This window comes from Trachurus trachurus, assembly GCF_905171665.1.
Source record: "Trachurus trachurus genome assembly, chromosome: 19".
NCBI classification, from domain to species: Eukaryota; Metazoa; Chordata; class Actinopteri; order Carangiformes; family Carangidae; genus Trachurus; species Trachurus trachurus.
The window spans coordinates 21235532-21261017 of NC_139913.1; the positions used below are offsets into that span (position 1 = coordinate 21235532).

At 40.3% G+C, this 25486-nt stretch overlaps 2 protein-coding genes across 2 annotated transcripts; both read right to left on the minus strand.

The window, feature by feature from the left end:
* Nucleotides 1-726: 726 nt before the first annotated feature.
* Nucleotides 727-17108, minus strand: kctd5b (potassium channel tetramerization domain containing 5b; the record flags this gene model as incomplete). The annotated part of the gene is given in 8 exon segments (XM_083994619.1): nucleotides 727-4371; nucleotides 6977-7102; nucleotides 9790-9885; nucleotides 10001-10092; nucleotides 10363-10471; nucleotides 16778-17011; nucleotides 17014-17045; nucleotides 17048-17108. Coding segments are annotated over 8 exon segments (780 nt in total). The 3' UTR covers nucleotides 727-4341.
* Nucleotides 17109-17443: 335 nt separating this feature from the next.
* Nucleotides 17444-25436, minus strand: pdpk1b (3-phosphoinositide dependent protein kinase 1b). The gene is made up of 14 exons (XM_083994289.1): nucleotides 25264-25436; nucleotides 22979-23269; nucleotides 22730-22772; nucleotides 22466-22603; nucleotides 22178-22322; nucleotides 21959-22056; nucleotides 21776-21851; nucleotides 21585-21653; nucleotides 21278-21374; nucleotides 20948-21121; nucleotides 20558-20775; nucleotides 20299-20356; nucleotides 19876-20028; nucleotides 17444-19746 (listed from the first exon to the last, which is right to left on the minus strand). Exons 1-14 carry the CDS (start codon nucleotides 25285-25287, stop codon nucleotides 19633-19635), a joined length of 1698 nt encoding a protein of 565 aa, XP_083850415.1. The 5' UTR covers nucleotides 25288-25436; the 3' UTR covers nucleotides 17444-19632.
* Between the last annotated feature and the right edge of the window lie 50 nt (nucleotides 25437-25486).

Sequence of the window (25486 nt, forward strand, 5' to 3'; positions counted from 1 at the left end):
CGGCGCTCAGCTCTTTAAAGTCACCCTTACATCGTTTGTGGTTGTTGAATTTTACGCATGCGCCCTGTGGTTGTCTGAGTTACCGATTTAAGAAACAGAACAAACGTCACATTCTAGACACACACGAGAGCAGGGTTGTTTTCATTAATTAGATTATTAGTTTATAATAATTATTAAACATTGTTATGATTATGTGAAAGGAAACAATATGTTTCAAACATCAGGAAGGCGCGATAAATCCCATCCCAACAAGCACTGTTGGATTTCTATCTTCCTGTATACAACATCTTTGCCCAAACCACAGACCGTTAACCCAGATGACTGCCTTTGACAAATCAAACAACCTTTTATACACATTTACAAAAGAGATGATATAGAAATGTTGGACTGCAAGACATATTTTCTGAACAAGGTTATATGCTAAAGAAAAACAACAAGAAAAACGTCTAAATTTGAACAGGCATTTACCTAGACAACTATACCATAGAGGCCAGTTTTAGGAAAGTAACACAAGAGGTCGCGATTTAACAAAAATTATAATGTATTGTCACGACTCTATTAATAGTCTCGACATATACACTTTGGTGATGCACATGCAAGTTGAAATTATGATAATCATGAAAAATTTAATTATTTTACTATTGTGCATAAAATGAATCCAAAATAACTCAATGTATCCCTGGAAAATAAATACACATAGCCAAGATATGAATGACAACATTTTTATTGTGTTTACCTTATGTAAGACCATATAGATCTATCCCCTTAAACTCATACCTAGTTTTTACATTTTTAACATTGCATAAGATCATATATAAGTGATCTATGTAGTGATATGAGAACCTTATTCATCAATGTAACTGTTAGACTGAGGAAAAATGACACATTCATTCCCTCTGATTATAATTGTGATCATCTTCAATCATGCATTACTGTGGTCTGTGGCTTATATCTTGAATGCAAAAACAAAAAAAATGGGCACTTAAAAGTATTAGGCTACAGATTTGATAAGTTTGTCCATCACATGAAATGATTATCAATGCCAAATGCTCAACCAGACAATCTGTTTGTGAAGGGCATGAAAGGTAAAGTAGCTGCTATAAGAAGACCAGAGTATATCAAATGAGGTTACAACTGAACCAAGCAAATCAAAAACACAAACACTTTAAATCTCATTGCAGGAAGAAAAAAAAAAGTCACAAGGACCCAGATAAACTTTAGCTCTGATCCAACACAGGTAAAGTTTCATTGTGTTAAAAGAGAGCGACTCTGCCATCAGAGAGGGCGGAAAGCAAGATTGTCTGCGACGCTGAAGCATAGGCCGTTAGAAGTGGATGGAGTATTATGTCTGTGAGAGTATCAGTTCATATGGAGTGTGAAGTGCTAGTTGCCTCTGGTGCAGTCACACAAGTCAGACGTATGGTTAACATGTGTGAGGGAGTGCAAGACAGTACATAATTGGAAGGCTTCAAAATACTATAGCAAATGTAAACATAGCCTAGCTCTGGCAGGAAATCCAGTCTACTTTGATTGAACCTCTTTGCAGATCTCAAATTTTGCACTTTAAAAGCCCTTGTGTGTTTGTGTGTTGTGTGTATATCAAAATCATGCATCCATACTTGTTTCCCCAACAATACAAAAGTTTTTTTTTTTTTTTTAGTCAAGTGTATATGTGTACATGTGAGTAAATGGAGGTTTGCGTGTCGTTAACAATTCTATATGTACAAAGTGTGCCAGCATTAAGAAAAGTTTACTCATCCCTGACACTAAGATCAATGTGTACAATACACATAAGACATTGAATTTTGGTCATTGGGAAAAAGGCAACACTAAATGATTAATTGTGAATGAAATATCCAACCTATCAAAAAAACCACACATCAAACCTGAAAACAACTTTCTATATAAAAAAAAATGTGTTCTAAAATGCAGTATTTACATTAACAACATTACAGGCTGTAAGCAATGTGCACAGTGTCGTTTTCCACTGTAGTGCTTGTAATGCTGTGTACGAAATCTACACAATTCAAAATGCTTAAAAGAATCTATCACACTGCAAGAAAAAAATACATTTGTTTTTAAATGTAACAGTCAACTTCATAGCCAGCCAAGTATAGCTTTGTTATTGGTTATCAAAACATGTTCCAGGCATGTTCTCAGTGAAAGACACCGTATTCAGCATCAGCTGTTTGAACCCCAACTCAGAAATCTCGAGAGTCCTGTACAAACAATGCAAAACAGAAGTTAACATTGTCAAGATTCTCTCATTTTTGACGATCCAGTATAAACAACTTCCATTTGAAGTTGTGTTTTCTATACAGTGTACAAAACGTGCAGTTTTTTTTAAGAGTTAAATATTAATATTGAATTTGGATTATTTACATCAAAACAAAAATCCTCTGGATATGAACTGAGAGTCCTTCACCACTGCCTTCAATCAGTTCCAGTCCCCAAACCTCAAACACAACAAATACTTCCCCGCAAAAAGATCTTAAACAAGATGTTCCCTCAAACATACAAAATAAACCAGTTAAGGAAAACTCAGAAGTCAGTGGGAAGAAAAAAAAAAAAAAAAAAAAAGACGCCACTGTCTCTAGGATGTTTTTCCTGACAGGACGTCACTGATGTTTAAAAAATATCACTGTAAAACAAAATTCATTCGAAACAACTTCCAATTTTTTTTCTTCTTTTTTTGGCAGTTAACTTTAGATTTATGAACATGAGGTCTCAAACTAAAACTAAACTAGAAGTCCAGCAAAATGAACTTGTACTTGAAAACATTTAGAGCAAAAAGAAATTAGAACAAAAATTCCACATTTTGCATCAATATTTGCAGTTAATTGTGTCTCAGATACTAAAAAAGTTAAATCCTTATAGTACAGATAAATGGGCTTCCTGAAAGTTTAATAATTACTTTACCTCACAGTATAAGACGACCATATCAGTGAGTAATTGGTTACCAAGTTTGCAAAGGTATATGGTCTCACAAGCAACTACAGTAGCAACATAGTTACTTCTCAAAACAAGAAAGTGAGTGATCAATAAGTATCTTGCATTACGATATCTGCTGTGTCTCTTAACTTAGCCTACTTGTGTACGGCCCTGTTCAGACCCGGTGTTCACATGATCAGATCTTAGTTTCCTGCTCTACAAACAAATAAGATCGCACATCATTTGTGTTTAGGAGGACAGTGTGTCTTACTGCGATTGATTGCAGACGGCTTTACGATGAAATAAGGTCTGAGCTCTTTGAAATAGTACAAAAAGAAAGAAAAAAATGAATATGCAACAGTCAATACTGATATTGCGCTGGGCTGCCACAAATAAACTGATGTATAGGAAACACTGTGAGGTGTAAAAATACCTCTGACTCTAACAGAGGACGTCGGCTGAGTAGACCACCTCTGAACGTGGTTTCAATGAATTAGATCTCAAGTGCAAATGTCTCGAGTGTGTTTGCCACCTTCACTAAGACCTGACCACTTGTGATCGTATCACTTGTGACACGTGTTGATGCCAGGTTTGAACAGGGCCTCTGTGAAAAATGGGACTCTCATCTCTTCATTACAGGTAATTTGCTCTCCACCTATGAAAGCCCTGTAAGGGATGAATTACCTAATGCCCCTTAACTGACACGGACACAATCACAGTGACATTTTTGTTCCTTTTTTGACCTTGAATAGTAAGTGATAAAATATTTTGAAATCAAAGTAAAATGCCACCTCAACTACATCTGACAAAAAGGTGTGATGTATAGTTGGGACCCTCATGATCACAAATCTCAGTATAACGGTTCGAAATAGAAATAGAAAAAAAACAAAACATTTTATCAATTTGTTTTTGGGGTGAATTTCACATTTAATAGCCTAACTTTTTAACATGTGCTAAATCAATGCACAATTCCCTTCTTAACATCTTTAAAACAATAATTTTGAGTTGATATTTTTGAGTTATGAAGACCATACTGATCCCTTACCAGACCCTTGAGTTGGAGGATATAATTAATTCAATAGATGACCCTGAGTGAATCATTGGCCTTATGTGATGACGGCCATATTTTATAGCATAAAACATTTGTAGACTGCAACTCCTTACTTTCAATTACAAAAAAAAGAAAGAAAAAAAAAAACTTGCCGCTAATTTAAAAAAGGTCCAGTTTAAATGTACAGGCACAAATTGTCAGTAAACAGACGTATTTACATCAAGAAATAAAAACAAAAATGGAGGGAACACACAAAATAAATGCACACCCCCCTTTAAATCTCCATTGTGCCAAACGTTCTTCCACAAAGATGATATGTTTGCATCATAACACCTGGAGCTCATAATACTAAGTCCTCTTCACATCCGGGAACCCCTTTCCTGAAGAATCTGCCGAGACAAAAGCCATATGACATAATGAACAAAAGCATAACCTACAACATGCTATGAGTCATTTCACACTGCATCTCTACAACCTCACTGTGTTTCAGCGTTAGAGTCACTAAATAGGGTTTTCTTTCTACTGCAGCAACATACTCTTACCCAGCCAGAAGCAGTCATACACTTACTCCATGTATTTACGTGAATAGGGAGCAGAGAGAAGGGAAGTGCTTGCTTGAGTGAAGAAAATAAAAGGGTGCTAGAAACTACTCGGTGCAGCAGTAGCTGTTGAGCAAATTCTGCGTGCGAGCTCACATAAAGAAGACCTTGATGCTGGAAAGACACGCTGCTGAAGCTTACCACAGTTCTGTTACTAGTTTTAGTTCAACGCAGACGGTCTTTCAATTCTTGCTTAACCCTTCATTACCAAAATACACATCACGGCATGCTGACGATGTAAAGGGCATTACGTTTTAATTCCTGTTTGCATCACGTGCGAAGAGATATTTTCTGGAGTCTGAACCATGATGTGTGAAACAGGCGTAAAGTCCAGGTCAAAGGGATTAAAATGCAATGTCAAAATGTAGTAACAGCTACAGAAACTTAACCAAGAGCTACAGGGTGCACATTTCTGTCCTGGTGTATTAAGTTTTTTATTTTTTTTACACATGAATAAATATGCAATTATTCATCATGCATTTGCATTGATTTCTTTTTTTTTTATTATGTTCCCTATCCTTTCTTTCTCCATCTGCTGTATAATTATAGTTTGTGCCAAGAAGTTAGTCAGTGTAATTTCTCAAAGAGAAAACATTCTATTGATGTTCTGAGGCATTAGATATGAGATACAACTGAGCTCTACCAGCGATGTACATTTATGATTTGTAGGAGCTAGAACCTGCAAAGTGTTATCCCACCGATTTTTTCAGCGCCATGCAAGCAAAACTACAACTACTACTTTTTTTTTTTGACAATGAGGGGTATAGAGTACCCCCTCCCTCCCTTACAATGTCATTGAATGAGGCACAATGGTCAAACTGTGGCAGCTGATGATTCAGCATGGCCTCCATTAACCAGGCTGTGAGCATGATGATATTTACTACTACTGAAACAAACCAAGTTCATCCCATCTGGCTCCAAAGAGCTTCACCTACAAAGAAATGTTTGACGGGCCTCAGCAGGAACCACCTGGCAGTTCATCTTGCTTTGGTTCTGTAAACTCTGAAAAAACTATTTCAAATCTTGATTCTGTCACTTTATTCTTTCTTTTTTTTTTTTAATTATCTAGTGTTTTCAGTAGTGTAAAATGCAGCAGGGACGCAGGATGGGAGAGGAAGGGACAAATCAGGAGGTGTGATGGAGGCACTACGAGCAGTTGAGCGCTCACCAGTGACTCATAAGTGCTCAACCCTAATCAGAGTCATTCATTTCATAATCTGTCTCTTCGTCCTCGCTCTGAGCAACATGCAGCATGCAGACGGCACAGAAGAAGACAAGAAAGGCATGTTGTCAAATAATGGAAATGAATGGGTGAGTTAAATGTAGGAGAGGAAAACAAGGAGGAAAACACAACTAAAGGGTCATATTCAAAGGGGATGAACATCAACAACTACTGTACATTTAGTGTCTCAATGGGGAACTCATACATACAAAAAAACAACATTTAAACAGTTTCCAAAGACACCTCTAATGTACTCAATTCACCTGTTACAAATCTCTGCCGAGCTAGCCATCTACATGAATATATAACACGCTTTATAATACACCTGGCTGATCATTTAAGATTTTAATTATGTGTTGTAACGTGCAGAGATAAGTTGTACCCGATGACCCACTTTGGACGAGGTGCCCCTGGAAACAATTACAACGGAGGCTCTGCTCTGTCTCAACATTTGCTTGGAGGATGCACGTGTAGTGTTTCATCTTCTCCATTAAAATAAACAGCACCGTGATGTAGGTTTGACGGTGTGGTTCTTCATGTGTAGCTGCCTTCAAGGAGTGGGGGCCCCCACGGGGACGAGCTGATGGGAGCTTGAATTCCTCAGGGCGTGCCTCCTGCTTTGCTCTCAAAGCCCTTGAGAAAATGATAGACCATGCTCCACTAATCTGCAGACCTGGGCTTTCTTACTGCTCATGACATTGGCTTTTACTGTTGGAGTTCTTTATTTTTTAAATCCATTTATTTATTTAGGGCTAAATGAAAGATGATACACGACTAAATGCCGGGTTAATGCATCTAGATACACTTTTTGCAATCGAACCTTGTAAGATTAAAATAAATGTTTTTCTTTCCTAACTCAAATCTCAAAAAGAGAGCATTGTCCATGTTTTGCAAATGTCAATAATCATGTTTTTCTTTGCTTTAATTTATACATCTCTGCCTTTTTCTCACTTGTGATTCGGTCCGTCTAGTTTTTTTAACTGAAGCCCTGAACATTCACAGTGTTAGCCTTCATAGAGGTTTCTCATCAATAAACTAGAGGTGCTCTCAGGCGGCATGTCGGCATGTTGGTAAATGCAGTGCATTTAAAGCATCCAGCACAGGCCATCATTCACAGATGTTTGCTATGGATGGATTTTCAACCAGCCTCTCTCCACACACACACACACTTACCTTAGCCTTCTCACTGGGCTCACTGTTTGTCCCGTATGATTGATTGTGCAGCTCCTTGGAGACTACACACAGGAACTCGGCTTGGTCTTCATTTCCGTAGTTGTAAGAGGAGCCTATGCTGACCAGCTAGAGAGAGACACGGGAGCAGAGCACATGGGAAGAATTAGCCTTAGACTGATGGAGCAGAGGCAGAAACTGGGTTACTCATGGTGGGAGAACGGAGGTAAGGAGAGGATGTTGAAGGTAACGTAAAAGTGGTTGGTGACCAAACAAGGAGCACAGAGTCTACAGGTTCCTGTAACTTAGATTTTTAAACAGATACAACTTCAAAACAGTCTGTAGAGACCAATCTGAGGAGTGTTTGTATAAATCTTATTTGAAGTTTGTTTTTGGGGATAAATTATCTCGCATTTTTGACTGTAATTACACAGATAGCAATGTCCAGTGGCATAAGATGTTGGTCAGGGTGGCAATGAAACATGACAAAGATTCTTGGTTAGATTTAAACCCAGAACGTCATGGTTGCTATTACATGGTACACGGAGGCCTCTAGGCCAACACAGAGCCCGCTTGGACTATTATTTGAGAATATGAGGAGGAAATCTAAAGAACCAAAGGCTTAATTATTATGCATTTTGAGTATTAATAAGAACATTAATAAAGGACACAATTCAAACTGTATTTCCAGGACCTGCAGACATGACAGCATGGAAAGAGAAAAACTGAAAAAGTTGACTATTGAATCACACAGAAATAAAAAATAAAAAAACTCAGTGGCCCACAAAAATAAAATAATCACCATGAAAGAAAGAGCGCAAAGAAACTATAGAAAGAAAAAAAGAAGAAGATAATCAATGACAGAATACAAGTGCAGGGACCACAGGAAGCAAACATGCTGGTTGAAAATCAATGGGAACTGGTGGATTTGATTTGATAGAACCGGGTTTGTTTGAAGTGCAAAGTTAAATTGAAGCTTTGGAAACTACATTATCTCCTGAAAAACAAATGAAAGGATCAAACCACAGAGTCGCTCATTTCCACTCATCATCCCAGCCTTTTTTTTTTAAACTCTGTGACTGTCAGTGGTACCTTGACACAGACGCGTGTAGGATTTTCTCCTGTGTTTCCATTGTCGGATTATTTGGGATCACTGGGTATTCATGGAGCTGCATTCCTTAATATGCTTTTCTATCTTTGTATTTTTTTGTGTGTACCTACTGCTGTTTTAGCAACCAGCCTTTCACAAGGGTTTACTTAAGACTGGCCAGAGAACTAGGTCAAACCCAGAGTCAGCCAAGTGAAAACGCCAGTGAGGCTACTGCTCGCAACAGCAGGTTATTTTTCCTCTCCAAACATTGGATTATGTCAGAAAGGCGGCATTAAGAGCTATCGCTAAAATAAATCCTACTGATGACATCTTCGAATATTATCCGCAAAGTAAACACACAACAGGACGAATAAAGGGAGGAGACCGTTCTGATCTCTGTAAACAAACTGCACGCACCAACCTGAAAAACATGAGAACCAAAACAGCATTTCCTCTCGTCTAACTGCTTTTACTGCTGAAGGTTACGAGTGTAAATACTGCAGGCTACATGTATACCCTCAGTACCCAGGTGTGCATGTTCAGACAGGCATCGCCTCATTAGCTGCTGCTGCTGGAGACTTGTTGTTAAGCGATCTCTCTTACGTTAGGCATCAACATGGCAAAAAAACATTTAATCTCAGCTAGCGCTCATGGATTCCACTTGTCACACTGCTACAGTAAACTCCCCCTCTATGTTTACAGAGTCTTAAAGAAGGCAGCAGGTCATTAAAGACTCTCCTGGGCTGGTGGCCGTGCTTTAAGCTTCTACAGAGAGTGTTTCTAGTAGTTTCCCCTTTGACCTGCGTAAGGAGATTAGTGAGATTTCAGCTGCGATGGGAGATCCAACGATCCCTCGTCTCAGAGAGGTTCAGACACACATCCAACACTCACAACACCCAAACATGTGTTTTCTCGTTAGAATTAGCCCTTGGCCGTTTCAGTTGAACACAAGCTCTTGGGAAAACTTGGACTATTCACTCTTGTGTCTTGTGAATCGAACTTTCAAGATACATTACCTGCTTGGAGGATGACACAACTTTTTTTTAAACTTTTTTTTACACTTTAACCTCTAAACTACCAGCACTGTATTACAGCATCCAAATCAGCCAAGTTGCTACATCAAAGCAGAACACAGAAAGCTTACAAACTATGAATGCAGTATGAATCAAACTATAATAAAATAAAAATCACAGACAAGAAAAAAAAAAAGTGTCGTGTTCTTTAAGCCTCACTGGTGAGCAAGCAGTACACATGAGCACTGAAAAGAATCAACTCAAAGAATGACCGACAGCTAAGTGTCTACTAGGGACAAACAATGGCCAACGGGGTGTGTGTATGGACGACATGGGGACCATGCAGTGACCAGCCCGTGGACAGAAATTTGTGGGACACACCTCTCCGCTGTTGTTTGGCAAAGCAGACTCCTCTCCCTTCACCTCCCTTGACACAATCAGCAGAAACTCTGACTGGTGGGCCCGCCCGTAACCTATACTGACAAGCTGCAACAACCAATCAGAGCACAGAAGGGATGCCCGGATCATGTATGTGGACATTGATAAAGATGTGATTTGCTGATTTGGCTTCCCTTTTTTTTTTTTTTTTTTTTTTAAATAAAAGCCATTTCCGATATTGAGGATTGGACTTTCTGGGTCAATGTGAGCATAGCGGGGTGGGTGAAGCACATGAAAGGAGGATTGCTGCCGTGACCTTGCAGGAGGAGATTTACCTGTTCAAACTTCCAGCCGTCGGACATGGTGGACACCATCTGTGTCAGTTCCTCCTCCTGGCACTGTAGCACCCGGTACACATGCTTCACTGGAACCTGAGAGGGAAGACGCACATGAGACAACAACAATTCCCACAAATCCCCAAATTAATGAAAAAGAACTATTCTATTCATCAAATAATCAAAAGCTGAAGCAGAAGTTCATACATACCTGTGATGTTTTGCAGTCGCGTTCCCTGATCTTGTCCTTGATGAGCTTTATTAATGATGTGATGTTGTAGAATTCAGCTTCTTCTAACACACCTAAAGATAACAGTGATAAAGAAACAGTTTAGCTTTTCACGCATGATGCAGGCATATCCTATTGCTACTACTAAATATTTGGTTTAGCCTAGTTTGGTTTAGTACCAAAGTATATTCAATTTCTTCTTGTGGATGGACAGTTTAAATGGAAATGTCTATGGCTATCATTTCCATTTGTGATCATTGCTACGCTGAAAACAAAACCAATGTTCACAATGCAAATAAACTTAATGTGCTATAGCCAAATGTATTTGGATTTGGATTTGTTACCTTCCTCTGCCAAGTCCCTGTTGAGCACCAGTTTACCATGCCTCAAGTAGTTAAGCACTGGCCCAAAGTATGTAGGGTCTCTGTCTATGAGATAGGCACCAGTTTCGTCCTGAAAAACAAACAGGAGGGTGAGATTAATACAATAACATTGTGACAAAGGAGTAGCTTTTATTAAAGATGCTTGAAAACATCAACATCAGTTTTTATTCTGAGGATCAGCACAGTTTAAAGGCACAAAGAGACAAAAGTCAACGGCAGAAATCAATGAGCGGGTGCATGCCTGACATAATCTAGGGGGAAAGAATCCAACGCTGCGCATCAGCGAATAAAACTCCAGGGATGAGAATTACGAGGTCAGCTCCTGTGCTGATAATCTCTACAGAGGTTGAGGAGACATGCGCACACGGAACCACACACGCACATAACACACAACAGCTCTGGGATATCACTTCACTGTTCCCACAGGCCCTGGGTTTGATCCCGATTCCTTCACAACCACTGGGTATTCCCCTATTTCTTTAAGTACTGTGATTAGACTGTCTTTGTCTCACGGGGGAAGAGGAGGCTAAAACAATTAGAGCAGAACAGAAAAAGATTTGGAACAGAAGGCTGAATCCACCGAGGGGACCGGGAGGAAGCACCTTGGCTTACAACTGACGAGCAGCCGAGTCTGGGCTGTCACATAGTTGGCCTCGCGCATAATATGAAAGTCAGTTTGAACAGCTGTCCGACTACTGCAGCTGACACCAGTTTACTGTTAAGATTTGTCTAATACGACGTGACATTTAGTGAGTCAAGCGCGCATGACGTTTGGTAAAATGCTCAGCACAGAGGAAAGGCCTTCAGCAAGCTTTCAGTTAATCTGCTACTGCTACAGGATGTTTGACTCTGCATCAGTAGAGTATATGGCTTCAGGTGCAATCTTAGCATATTAGCAGCGCTGCTGGTTGATGCAACGAACGACTGACATTATTTACCTAAGAACACAGAAATATTGTCATACACCACAGGCCATGACTAAAAGCAAACATACAGCTAAGTCTTCACTGGCGAGCACACACGCACTCAGAGCTGCACAGCGCCACTTCACAAGTCCAGAGATGGATCCAACTCAAAACCCATTAATCTTTCCAATAATGAGAAAAAGGCCCTAGTGCATTTTCTTTTGTAATGAATCTGTGAACCCTCTTGCTTGGTTGACCTCCTTTTCAAGGCAAAAATATCCTACCGGAGCCCAGTGGAGCTCTATTCTGGTCTCGTCGCCCCGTGTCAGTTCCTTACATTTCCATAGTCACGGAAGTTTAAGCACAAGTACAGGTGCGCCTGCATCTGCGTGGAGGAAGCAGACAAGGCCAAAGCTGCACAATTTACATTTAAACCACATTATAGAGGACACTGAAAGTCAACTTTCTGTTTTTGGCCTCCGTCTATTCTTCTCTGCTTCTATAAACCCACTGTGTACTAATTATTTCTATTTCTATTCACCACGTGGCCACCTGTAACTGCTGGTAATCCTTTTAGAAAAACTTTGACCCAGTAATGATCAACACATACACACTTTATAATGAGCTCATTATCAAGCTTAGACTATGACCATTAGACTATGACTATTTCCTTGGTCAAAGAATTATATCAATATTAATTTAAGAAATAACCTACCATGACTAAGAGCAAGGCAGGATTTTTCATACTATGGATTCAAATTAGATCTTATTCTAATTGTTTGAACATGTTGTTGTCCTTGCTGAATAAATGCTGTAAATCTGAATCTTTGCCAGCACCACAGCCCTTTCGTTTTGTTGTTTGACCTGGATGAGACAGACCTGGACAACTTTCACACCTTTGTTTGACAATTTGAAATGTCCACTCATCCATGTCAAAGTCGTCCGCAGTTTCACTTAACACACACCTCCATTGTCCATTGAATTCTGAATGTGGGTGTGTTTTAAAATGCTTTAAGGCAAAAGGAGGATTTATGACATTTTAAAGTTAAATAAAATATTAATTGCAGCTTCTTTCCAGTTAACACATTCAGAGTTTCCTGATATTGTGCATATCAGCTCACAGGGACACTTAAATGATGATAACAACATTATGTCATTGTGAACACCTGTGCTCATCCTGATAAGAATAATATGACGATAATAAGTGGAAATGCCAGCTGTGAAAAAGGTCAATTGCACTACACAAATAAACTATTGTATAGCTACTGCCTCAGAAACACTCCCACTGATCAAACACGCAGAGCTACCGTGTGTGTGTGTGTGTGTACTCTACACTTCTGTAAACTTTCTGCTTCCTGGCCTGTTGTACTGTCTGGGCCTGTTGCTGGCCCTCTAGGTGCACATGTATCTATGGGGAACTTGGGGTGACAGTGTCCCAGTTCAGAGAAAGACGGCCTCCGATTTGGTCTCGTGTACACAAAGGGGACAGTGTTTTTAATTAAAAACAAAAGGCTGTGTCTCTGGGGGCCCAGGCCGGGGAGCACTGGGCAACAGAGGGGTGGGGACAGTGAGGGAATAGGAGGAGGGATGAACTGGAGCAAGGCAGGGGACGAGGCGCACAAACTGAAAAATAAGAATTAAAAAGCTCGCAGTAAATCCTGAGAAAGTTTTAATGGGACGATTATGACAAACAAAATCAGCTCATCATCTACAAATACTAAGATTTCTTAATTTTATTTAATGAAAAATAAAAAATGCCAGTCCTGCATGGGACAAAGTCAAACCAAAGAGACCAGATAATATCAACAAATACGCTGACAAGTTGACACCCCGCCTACAATAACCACCAGAAATAGGTCAGTTCAGCCTGGGTCAGGCATGCTACATGGTGTTATGTGGATTGGTCTTTAAAAACAATATTCAAACTGCAGAACCATCCATTCACGTAGTCACTAGATCCAAGTCAAATCAGGCCTAACCATCAGCCGATCCAAACCTGAGGACAACAAACGACATGGGTAAACAAAAGCCAATTAGAAGGGTGGCCTTCACAACAGAGGGAAGTGTAACATATTAACGTTATCGTTCTTCTCCTCCACACAATACATATCCTCCCACAGGAAATACCACGGTGACCCACCCTTCGAGCACATGATGTCCAATAAGGCTTTCTGCAGACACATTAACACTGACAGTCGATCCTTAATACAACAACACTGACAAGCTGCAGCATGTTTGCCTTCTGATAACAACAATGGGTGTAAACCAGAAATTTGCAACGAACAATTCCAACACAGATATCAACTGCAAAAATGTCATAGTCACTCTTACATTTAAACTCATCAAAGAAACAAGGCAAGTTACAAAAAACAATTGACGCCATCACGTGAAGGCATTCCAGTTTTCTCAGGCCAAGAATAAAAAGAATGAAAGCATTATCAAGTGCAGCTCGGTCGTCAATGCAGCCGAGCTGGAGCACAAGCCCCCTGCAGAAACAGCGCTTAAAGATGTTGCAGTAGATCTTCAAAGTCACATGACTGCACTACTTAGCCAAGTGGAAGTCTGATCCTTGTAGAGTGGGAGCCGGGAGTCTCTCTGGAGTACAAGCAGTAATGGCATAGTCAAACAGGCCCCCATCTTTTAAATAATACACACATAACATCAGGGCTATATTATGTGAAACTATCTCGTATTTCAAAATATTTAACACCGTCATTTGAATGCATGTTTGACCTTTCACCACGGCTGGGAGGAACTTCTCGCCTTTCTACCATTTTCAGCCCTGCAAGGCAACACCATCGATGCGTTCTGCGGAACAATTTATGACGGCAAAGTGTTTCAGACACTAAATGAACAGCTCCTTGTAAAAGTCCCATAAAAGCTTTGCTGTCATGATGAGAAGCAGTTAAGTAGCTCCACGGCTAAGCTGGCGAGCCAGGAAACCACTGCAACCTGGAGCTTTCTCTAGGCAGGAGGAGAAATGAATTGCGATAGAAAAAGATGCTTGAAGTGAAAGATTAGTGAAAGATGACTGAGACTAATGCAGGGTAAAATTCAAACATTGTAATGTATTGCAACACAAGGCAAAGATGCATTTTAGGTGCCTGTCTTTTGTGAATTAAGTCGCTTTCTGAGGAGAAAAGCTGGAAACGCTCCTAATTTGCCACTAGCACTCTGCAGTGCAATGTTGAGCACTTACTGCAAGAAGACAGAGCAGTAGGAGACGGTATCACCTTTAAATATTTACGTTGCCTCCCACAGTGTGTTCAAGCATGACATAAAACCTGAATCTGGCATTAAATGTGGCCGTATTTCTCTCACACATGCTGCAGAGAGAACTTGTTCGGGCAGCAAATGGATATGAATATGAAAAGAATAAGATGTTGAAGGAACAAGAATCCTTTGTGATGGGGTGCTTGAAAAATTGATGCTGCTCTCAAAGCCAGAAAGCCGGGTCTCTTCTTGAGTGGCCCTGAGCTGAGTAGTTGGAGAGCAGGCGTCTGCCAATGGGATGGATGCCGATTGATGTGCAGCTCTCAGCCTCTTGACTCGACAATTGACAATTTTTGTGCGAGATGTGTGCACTCTTGTGATCTTTCAGCGTGGATTAAGTCACTTACACCTCGCAAACCTACTACAAACAATGCCACGAAACCTGACAGCCGTGACGGCCTGAGATAAACAACTCAAAAGGAACACATAGGCTGTTAAGGCTGTGCACTTGACAGCACTCCCTCCACTTTCTCCCTGGTCTACCCCAATGTGCAAAACAGGCTTCAGTCAACAACATGAATAATGCAGTTCTCCTCAAGAGTCCTGCTGAAGCACGTCAGCCTGCGTGACTGAGAGCTGAACCACTCATTTCCTTGGCTGGGAAACACAATACTGTATTTGCCCAAAAACAGAGCTCTTCACTGATCAGTCACTCTGCTGGGCCTGCAGCTCACATGCAGCACTGTGTGATGTGATGCAAAAAAAAAGAAGTAAAAAAACATTGCCTTCTTGTCTGTGAAGTGCAAATAGAAAAAAAAAATCATAGGGTATACAGCCATCAATGTAATATCTAATAATACCCTCTCTTTTACTGGTAGCCATTTTAACCGAGGCTATCTGCAAGAGAAAGGTACAGTAATGGCTTGAGAGTCTGATAGATACTTAAGACAAGGGATTGCGATGGACTGATCCGTCGCTCATGGGAGGATAAACTGACAAAAAAGCAAGCTGATTATTCAGAGATTAAGATATTTGCATGAAAATACGAGATGAGCCTTGGTTTCAGCTTAGCATAAAAGGGGGCCAGGGGTGAAGATTAAAACGTGCTAGTAGATGAAAACAATGAATAATAGGGCAGCAAAATGAACAGTGGAGAACAGGGCACATTAGACTATGTATGCACAGACACTAATAAATTGTTTTTGCCCGTGCCTTGAGCCTTAAAGCGCACATGCTGCTGTTAAAAGTGGCAGATGGACAAACAGAGAGAAGCCTGCTTCTGGAGCACTGAGGCCATTCAGGGAGACGAGTGACTTCATCCCCCAGCTCTCAGTTGACAGCAGCACCTCACCCCACTTGGCAATGACTTATGTTCTCATTAGGGGAGCCTTACCACCAGCACATAGGCTGATTACTGCAGAGCAAACACAGCCAAGAAACAGACTGACCCCAAGAAAGGAAAGGAAAACACAAACTTATTTGGTTGGTTAATTGTCGGACAAATTAGACAATACCATCAGTGTCGAGTGAAGAGTGTAAAAATACAAGGATAAAAATTTTAGTGGTCATTATTTTACACCCAGATGTAACCAATCTCATTTGATACACTTTCCTTGAATGCAAAAGCTGAGTGAAATAACCCAACAAAAGTCAACTCAAAATACTACACTACTCAAAACTGGGTTAAATTGTATTGATTCAAGGTCCAAAACGTAACTATTTGCAAGTAGTTTTTGTCAACATCACCTTAAAATTACTGTTTTTCTCACAATCTGACACCTCAACGAGTGCAAAGGCTTTTGATTAAAAAAAAGTTTCAACTGCTGTGGCGACTTTGTTTTTCACAAGTTTTTTTTTTTTTTTTTTTAATTTCTACTTATTTTTATAAAAGTTGACGTTTAACAAGACACACGTACGCTACCTGGCATTTTCACATTGTTCAGACTCCTAATGAGCCGAGCTTCTCGCACTAACGGCAGATCGAATGTCATGTGGTGACTGTTGGAATCCAGCTAGCATAGCGAGCTAACGAGAGCTAGCGACAAAAAAACGAGTTAGCTCAGAGTTTTTGAATCAACACCAACATTTACCAAGCTGGTAATGTTACTAAGCCAGTTGGTACGTATCGTTCTCGCCACCTTGCTTGATAAACAATGCAGTACGCTGTCAAAAACCCACTGCGGTGGAAAATAAAGTGTAGTCAACTAAGTAGACTCTCAACTACAGTTGCTAACTAGCTGGACTAGCTTAGCATTTACCTTGTCGGAGTCGAGCTCGGGGTCAGCTTGGCTCAGTCTGTACAAAAACGATTTGGGATCTCGACACAGCGTCTGTCTCGTTGTTAAAAAGTATGTGCCCCCGACGTTTAGTCGAATCCACTTCGATGCTCCGCCGACACTGGACGAAATGTTTCTCTCCGCTGTCGGAGAATGGGCCAAACATCTCCGGTGAACGGAGCCGCTCGTCTCGGAGCTGTTCTCTGCCATCCCTCTCTCCGCGTCTCCTCCGCCCTTGCCTCGGCTCTGTCTGTCTGTGCGGCTGACAGGAAATATCTGAGCTGCAGCCACTAACTTGGAGTCCACAATTCATGCAAAGCAGGCTGCCAGCAGCTCCTCGGCCACTCCCACTAACCCCACTCCACCAGCACTGACAGACACTTGCATAAATTATCAGAGGAGAGAGGTCCTCCCCGCATTGATCTCCTGACGCTTCGCTGATCTCTCGCTGCTGCTGAGATAATGGAAATGTCATCAAGAGCACCTGAAGACGAAGGCGATTAACACTTCATTGATACGTTGTTTCATGTATCTGGACTTTTACAGTATCGGAAACCAACCACGGTATTTTTTTCTCTCCTCCGCGGTTAATGCATTGAGTGTGCATTCAAGTAATTTTCACAACACACAAACACTGATAATGGGCCGGTACTTTATTTACATGCTGAAAAAAAAGGTGAGATGCCATAGCCACTAAATGCTGCTGCTTTCACTGTGTTACGACTGTGGTTGTTAACAGAAGACAGGACACATGGCTTTATTTGTATGCCTAAATCCCTACATGCTTTAATTACTGGACTACCAAGCATTAAGTGGAAAATTCATCATTCAACATCTACTGACCTAGCGCACAAATAATCAGAGAGAGAATGAACAGATTCATTAAATTATCAGAATATGATTAAATCACTGAGCAAATAGAAAATGTATGATATAGTAAGAAAAAAGCTGTAAAATATTATAGTTTACAATAATTATTCACATTCAAAGGCTTTACATCTCAATACATACACAACATGGCCCCTGAACATGACTTCAATCCAAATATGATTCATATATTAGAATTTAAATAACACAGAATGAACTAGAGGCTAAACAATAGCCATCAAATAACCTTATACAAGAATAAAAATACAAAAACTGTATCCTAATATCATTGCATTACTTGCTTCAGATTTTAATAATACATCATCTGTACATCACAGTTCTAGTCAGTTACAAGCCAGGTAGAGTATTCCATACACAATGTAACCGACTGCCATCGACTTGATTCAAACAATTTTTCTAACTAGAGGAAAACACTTCTCTAGTGCTTTCTCAACTTTATAGACAGATACAGCAATTTCATCGGTTATTTGGATCAGATAGATATCCTTTAACTGACATCCAACCACATCGAGCCCCAGGCCCCAGGGCCAGAGGGTCCTATTTCACCTATACTCCAGTCACACACTGCACACACAGACTCAGCTGAAGGAAGAGGACCTTTGGAAAGGACCTTAAGGTAATATGTCAAAAATTAAAAGCATTATGATAATACATATTGCTAAAACAAGAGCACAAGTTAAATCAGTCGCTTTAATTTCTATTGGGCCAAACGTCAGAATGAAAAAAAAGAAAAGAAAGGAAAGTAAGAAAGAAAGAAAAAAGACGGGCTAATGAGCCCCATGAGGCAGTTCTGCCATCTTGTCCAGGGACAACAGCTTCACTGTGATTGCTTCCAAGAATGATAGTATGTGTATGTATCTCTGTTGATGTAAATTTTCTGTTCAGCATGGGGTGGTCAGCACATAAGATTTTGTTTTTCAATAGGACATACTGAAGATGAACCGACTATCCCACCGAAAAAGAAACTGAAGAATTCACACCACAAAGAAATAGCCAGTGAATGGTACAGAACAGCCAAATCATCCAATAATATTCATTATGGTTGCCAATGCAGTCAAAAATACCCACCTTTAAACTTGAATAAACTATAACTCCAGTGCCCTAGGAGAGGGAAGCGGACAAGGCTGAGCTACAAAACTGGCCATGCAGGAAAGATAAGCAAGTTATGATTAGGAAGTACAAGCTAGTGGCATGTTTACCCGCCCCCTGTTAGCAATACATCCTCAGTAACGGCTATGGAAGGCTCACACTTATACAGAGACCGATTCAGACCCATGTCTCACTGCAGACCCTAACTGGGCTGCAATAAGAAGGTACCAAGAGACTAAAAAAACAACTCAAATACCGTGGGGACATTTGGGCTCTGACAAAAATATATATAGGATTTGAGTTTGGTAAACGTGTGAGACTGAATCAGCTTACAGTATCAGTTACAACTATGGAGTATATGCACTAGAAGTGGGGCCTGACTACAGCTTGAACGTACGATGTAGGATTAGGATATGGTTTAATTAAGATATCAGGATAGGCTCTGGTTCACAAAAGCTAGATTTTGTGTTATGGTATCATTGAAGCAGGAAACCAGTCCTTGCATTTGAGATAGTCCTAGCGGTACCCAAGCTTGTGTCACTCTACAGGACAAGCTTGCCCTTCTTATTCCCCCTGCAGAACATACAAAAAGCAGATGTGCATGGTGGCAGTCTTATCATCCATACATGGAAAAATGCAATTGAAGCCTCACAGAGAGCACAAAGAACAAGCAAAGCAACCCTGAATCCAAAGTTGTATTTTTCCCATGGTTCTACTCAGGAAAACAAACAAGGTCTAGATGCCAGCGTCTCTAAGAGTTTGTTTACACTGCGGTGATGAAGGGCACTAAAGAGGGTGTTACTCTGCTCAGTGATTGGCCTCAGAGCTAAAGAGGAGTGGCCACAGGAGGAACTGTACTCCTATAGGCCAGGATTTTGGTGCCTTTGATAGATCTTTCTCCACACTTCCTGGATCTTCTTGCACCATCTGTCAGCATTTCCGCTGGGGTCCATCAAATAGTATGTTCGGTTAGGCTGCAAATGTCACAGGAAAGAAGAAAAATATGTAAAAAATTGAAAACTAGATTTGCAAGGAGATTCTTATTGTATCAAAAAATGTCGCGGGAGGAAAATGTGTTGGATAAATCAGGAATAGTAATTTACCGTGTGAACAAAGAAGGTTTTAAAGTTCTTCGCCTCAGGGCGTAGCTCTAGGGACCAAGGAATCTCCCCTTTCAGGACCTTGTTGACAGGATCCACGTAGTACAGGTGTGGTCCTTCAGTGAGAAGCAGCTGTCTCCGTCGAGCAAACAGACCCTGCAATGGAATGCCACAACGCCTGAGAAATCAGTTCACCAACAGAGGGGGCTGTTCAGCCAAAGAGACGTTTCACAGCAAAGAATTCCCTTTCCTTCCTATATATTCCTGGGCAGAGCACTACCACAGGAAGTTCCTTCAATGATGCTGAGCAAACAAACAACAATTTACAAAACAAACTTGAAAATGCTATAAATTTATTGGATAATCTTCATAAAAACTATATTACAACACAATACCATAATTTAAATTTCAGATGGTATCTCCTACCTTTCGTTTATCCACTGGGCCCATTTTCAGGATCAGGTTATTCTCCACAAACTGGTGCCTGTACAAATAAGTGACAGCTGATTTTTTTCTGCCTCAACAAATGTAGGTATTGATACATAAATAATCACTTATCCAAAAGGGAACATTATAATTTTATTTCACATTTTGAGGACATGTGCTTGACTTTGATTTGAGTGTGTGCAGTGCTCTACACATGTGCCAACAGGTTGACATGGGTGAAACATGTGGAGGTGTTTACCAGGGGTTTCCAGTGGTCTGTTTATCCAGCAATAGCTGCTTCTCCTCTTCAGTGAACTGTAAATCCAGCTCAAAGGAGTTGTTATCCAGGTCATGGATGTACTGCTCAATGTTGCTGCTGGACCGCTGTGGGGGTGTGGACTCATGTGGCGACAGGGAGTGTGATGAGCTGGACTGGGCCACCTGCATGTTGCTGAACTGGCTCAGGAGATCATCATACTGAGGTTGGAAATGAGACAGTCAAAAAAAATATTGAGTGAGGATAGACTTGAGATTTGTTGTTTGCTCAAGGTTTTGTGGATTCCATATCTTTCAACATGATATCACAGCTAATTCTTCCCACAAATAAGCAGAAACACAAAAAAGTCTGGATTGCTCCAGAAAACTTTACATTTCCATAGCAGTCCTCATCATCCTCAGACATTGCTGGTAGATAGGGAGTGAGCTTGGGGGGTGTCTGTAGGTGTAGGTCACTCCACGAGATAGTATCGAAGAAAGGGTGCTGTCTCAAAGGGTCGTAACCCCCTATTTCTTCACACCCAATCCGCTTTGAAGGGTCCAGTGACTGAGAGGAAAACAGAATATGTGTATATTTCATGTATTTTCAAGCGATCATGTACACAATGGAAGGATGGATGAATGAATGATATGTTTTCATTCAGTAGAAAAGTAACATTTTGTTGCATCTTGGCTGTACAAATTATGGTATTCAATAACTCACCAAAAGCTGTTTGACAAGATCCTTGGCTTTGGGGAAGAATTTCTCTGGGAATTCATATTCCAGCTTGATTATCTTCTGGAATATTAGGTACTCATTTCTACAATATATGAAACACAAAGGCAAAATTAGAAGGAAAAAAAAGAAACTATGGAAGTGAAATACCACGTTAAGGTTATCCTTAAACTTTAAATAATATTGAATAAACCTTCACGGGACTAATAAGCAATATAACATGATCGGCTATTATGGCAACACTAATTAATGAAAATTAACTGTGCCGTGGCAGCAACATCCCTTTGGTACTTACCCAGCTCTGAACGGTGGTAAACCAGCCACCAGTTGATAGATAATACATCCCAAAGCCCAGAGGTCAGAGCTAAAAAGAAAAATATAACAGAAAATATTTAAACAACATAAGTTAGAGAAATTGTGTGAAAATTCTTGTCTGACAAACATAAGAACGTAACAGTGATCAGCAAGTATATGAGTTCAAGTTACCTCTTGCATGCCGATTTCTCTGTTAGCAGCTCCGGAGACACATACTGTGCTGTTCCAACAAAGGAGTTTGCTCTTGCTGCCAAACAATGCAAATAAATGATATAAAACATGTGAATGTTGCTATTGCACAGAAAGTAAAACATTCAATTACATATATAAATTAAATCAGGAATGGGGTTATACCTTGTTTACTGTCTGATGATAACTGTTTTGCTGTACCAAAATCTGTTATCTGGATGTGCATCTCTTCACTCAGAAGAATATTCTCTGGTTTCAGATCTCTGAAAATAACAGGTTATAAATGATATGTAAAACTCTTAATGTTGTATGAAGATTTATAAAAGGGAAAACAGCCAAACAGCAGAAATACAAATTCAGATGAAAGCAAATACAAAGTCTTACCTGTGTATTATCCCCTTATTGTGTAAGTATTCTAGGGCACAAACTATTTCAGCTGAGTAGAATCTAGTACAGGTCTCATCAAATGAACCAATTTTGCGAATGTATTTCAGGAGCTCTCCATTCTTGGCGTAGCTGAGACCAAAATCTAGGAACAGCTAGTTAAGGATTACTGTTATAATCACAAATCAACTGATAACAATACCATCAATTTACTACTTTATCACAACATAACATCAAAACAAGTTACAGTTATTAAGATACACAAACATTGTTTTTGTTAAAGGATACACAACTTCTCATCGTCTTGAAATGTGAAGTAGAGCTTGACGAAGAATGGGTGATCTAGATTTGACATCAAATCCCTTTCTCTTTTCACGTACTGGGCTTTGTTCTCTTTCATAATATGGCGTTTCTCTAAAATCTTAACTAGAGGGGAGAAAAGAAAACATGAATATATTATATTGTATTTAATAATATTAGTAATACAACTTATATTCTTGATAAGACATCATAATCAATGTAATCATCAAATGCCTTTGTCATATTACTTACTTGCATATTCTTTCGATGTTACCTGCTCTCTTGCCAGAACAACCTATGAGTAGAAGAACAGAAAAAAAAAAAAACAGACCGTTACTACCTTGTCCAACTTGGAGAAAATTTGATAACTCTTAGGGCCTGTTTAGTCATTTCAAGCGAGCTAGGGATGACTCATCCAAGTACATTAATAAAAGGAATGCTAGCATGTAACAACATCTGCCCAAGTATAATTCAGTACTAAGTGGAATGCAGGTTAGATACCGTTGAGAAGGAGCCTTCTCCCAGGATTTTGCCAAATCTGAAGTCCTCTGGCTTCTTCTTGCGTGGCTGAGGGGTCTGGACAGCCGGCTGTGTGCGGAGGTCTGAGACCTGGCTGCTGGCAGACGCTCCTACAGCACGGGCTTCTGAGGCTGAGCCCTCCATGCTGGGACAGTGGCTACTGCTTGCGCCTGGGATAGCAAGTGGCGAGCAGGAGTCAGGGTGGTTTCTTACCATTGATGGATGCGAGCAGGAACAGATGACAACACTGGGCTGAATGGGCACAACATCATACTGAAATGAGAGAGGATGCATTGAGAATATATTACTCAAGGTTTTATAGTTGTAGTTATTGTTACAAAGGAAAAAAAACACATTGTTTGATTTAAATGGTATGTTATTACTTGAGTACTATGGGGGACTGTACAGCCTAGTGTAAAACTGGCAAACCAAATCTTTTAAAGCACTTAGGTACCACAGAATGTACATGCATTTTCCATCCACTTTGGCTAACAAATGACATGCTGGCAAGTTGATAAAGCGACCATATGAAGGCTGGTTATAAATATTAAAATATGACAATAAACACAGTAGTGAGAGCAGAGACTCATTTTCGTTTGTTTAAAAACTGTATTTGTACAAAGGTCAGGTTTTGTTGTGTAGCACTTTGATTTGAAATTTCAACTGGGATGTTTTAGTATCTTCATTCTGTAAGATTTAGCCATTGGTTGACTATAGTTCACACAATTCATACTGATATAAGAGTCCAAAATAGGATAAATACATCTGGTGCAGTAGTTTTTGTAATGAAAACAATGTAATATGCGAGGAAACAAGATACATAGAGAATATGTATATGACTATAAGAAATGGGACTAGTTATAGTATAGTTAGGGTCAGGTCGAGTAAACCCATTTCACAAAGATAACAATTTACTGGGGAGTCATTTCTAGTGAGACCACTTTTCTAAAAGTTGTTTGATGAGGCCAAACAACTGGAAGAAGCTGGTTTAGAGGCTGGTGGTCCCACCCTCCAGTGTTTTAAGTTGTAAAAACAATGTCAAAGTAACTGTTTATATGTGACAGGTGTACTTACTGCCACGACTGCCCTAAAATCAATTTTATATCGTAGTGATCAAGTTGACAAGACGGCTAACGCAAACAAACACTGACAAGAAATCCCACAAATGACTGATGTAGGTTCAGAGATAACCTACAGCGACAGGTTGTGCTTTCCAACCAGTTCGGTGATTCCACCCGTGTTTATTGTTGTTTTTGACAAACTGAAAACTACCACAGCAGTCGACAATAATATTGTTTGTCTTACACCTCAGTTAACGTTAGTTATTTCAGTTGGCCTAGCTTCTTCTCATTCAAATCCAAGGTGTGGCCATTTAGCTGCCTTATCCGGACTTTACTGTGTGCTTGACAACAGGCTATATAACATTCCTCCGATCCATTACTATTAGTCAAACGTGTAATTGTTGATAGTAAACCGCAGCTAACGTTAACCCCAACCCTGTGTACTCGGGTAACAACAGGCCTGTGCGAACTTTCTTTCTTGCTCACTAACGCCAGCTAGCAGGCTAATGTTAGCTCCTGCTGCCTTGTCAAATAATGCCGGCCATCGCTGACAGCGAGTTATAAACTTAACGCTAACAGCCAGGCAATTAGCTAAGGTTAGCAACACCAGGTAACGTTGAGTAATTTCAAAACGTGATGCGTTTCATTTTCATGAAACGCCGTTTGGACGTGTTTAAAGTTAGTATGCTGACGTTTGTGTAAAATTATCCAAAGTTAATGGGTTGACAGTCGGACTACACAACGTTAACCTTAAATGCTATCTTCTCCTCACCAAAGGCGGAGCGCAATAAAGCTAATGTTAGCGTGTTAGCCGAGAAGCAGCATCGCTCGAAAGCGCCAACCCGCACAGCTAAGCGTTAGCCAACACACAGCCACGGGAAACGGCTCGACAACCTATAAAAACCAACAGCATGTGTGTGTAAACGTTATATCAGCACATAATATTTCTCTGAATCTTTAATCACGAAACGAATCACGTGTTGGACAAACCAGTTTAACGTTACCCTCATAAGGTGTTGTGTTAGCCAACATTAACAAGCTAACATGGCTAGCTGGTGAGTCGTAACGTTAAACGATCTTTTTGCGGCTAGCACCGCTCTTCACATGAAGGCCCCGACCTAACTATTTGTTGTCAAACAGCCGCCGCACTGTACGTTTTCAGCACCGGCTTCGAACTGTAATTCACGTTAAAGTTGCAACACTTACCAGCTGACTTGTAGCTCTTGCCATGGGAGTTTTCCTCGAGTATTTATTTGGAATTAAATAATTAGAGAAGCTCCAGTAATGGCTGCCTCTGCGCCTTCATTTTCGAGCTGTGACGTCGTTCCACAACAATGTTAGCGCAGGACAGCAGAGGAGAGTCCCGCTGTGTCCGCCCCCCTCGCCACATTTACAACCGACTCTTCAACTTCATCTACTGATAGGGATG

Excerpts from the sequence above, each read along its gene's own strand:
- pdpk1b (XM_083994289.1), bottom strand. The coding sequence starts at position 25,287 with ATGGCAAGAGCTACAAGTCAGCTG. Across the intron at positions 21,852-21,958 it reads ATCATCAGACAGTAAACAAG|CAAGAGCAAACTCCTTTGTT; the intron begins GTATAACCCCAT and ends ATTGTTTGGCAG. Across the intron at positions 20,357-20,557 it reads CAGACCACTGGAAACCCCTG|GCACCAGTTTGTGGAGAATA; the intron begins GTAAACACCTCC and ends TTATTTGTACAG.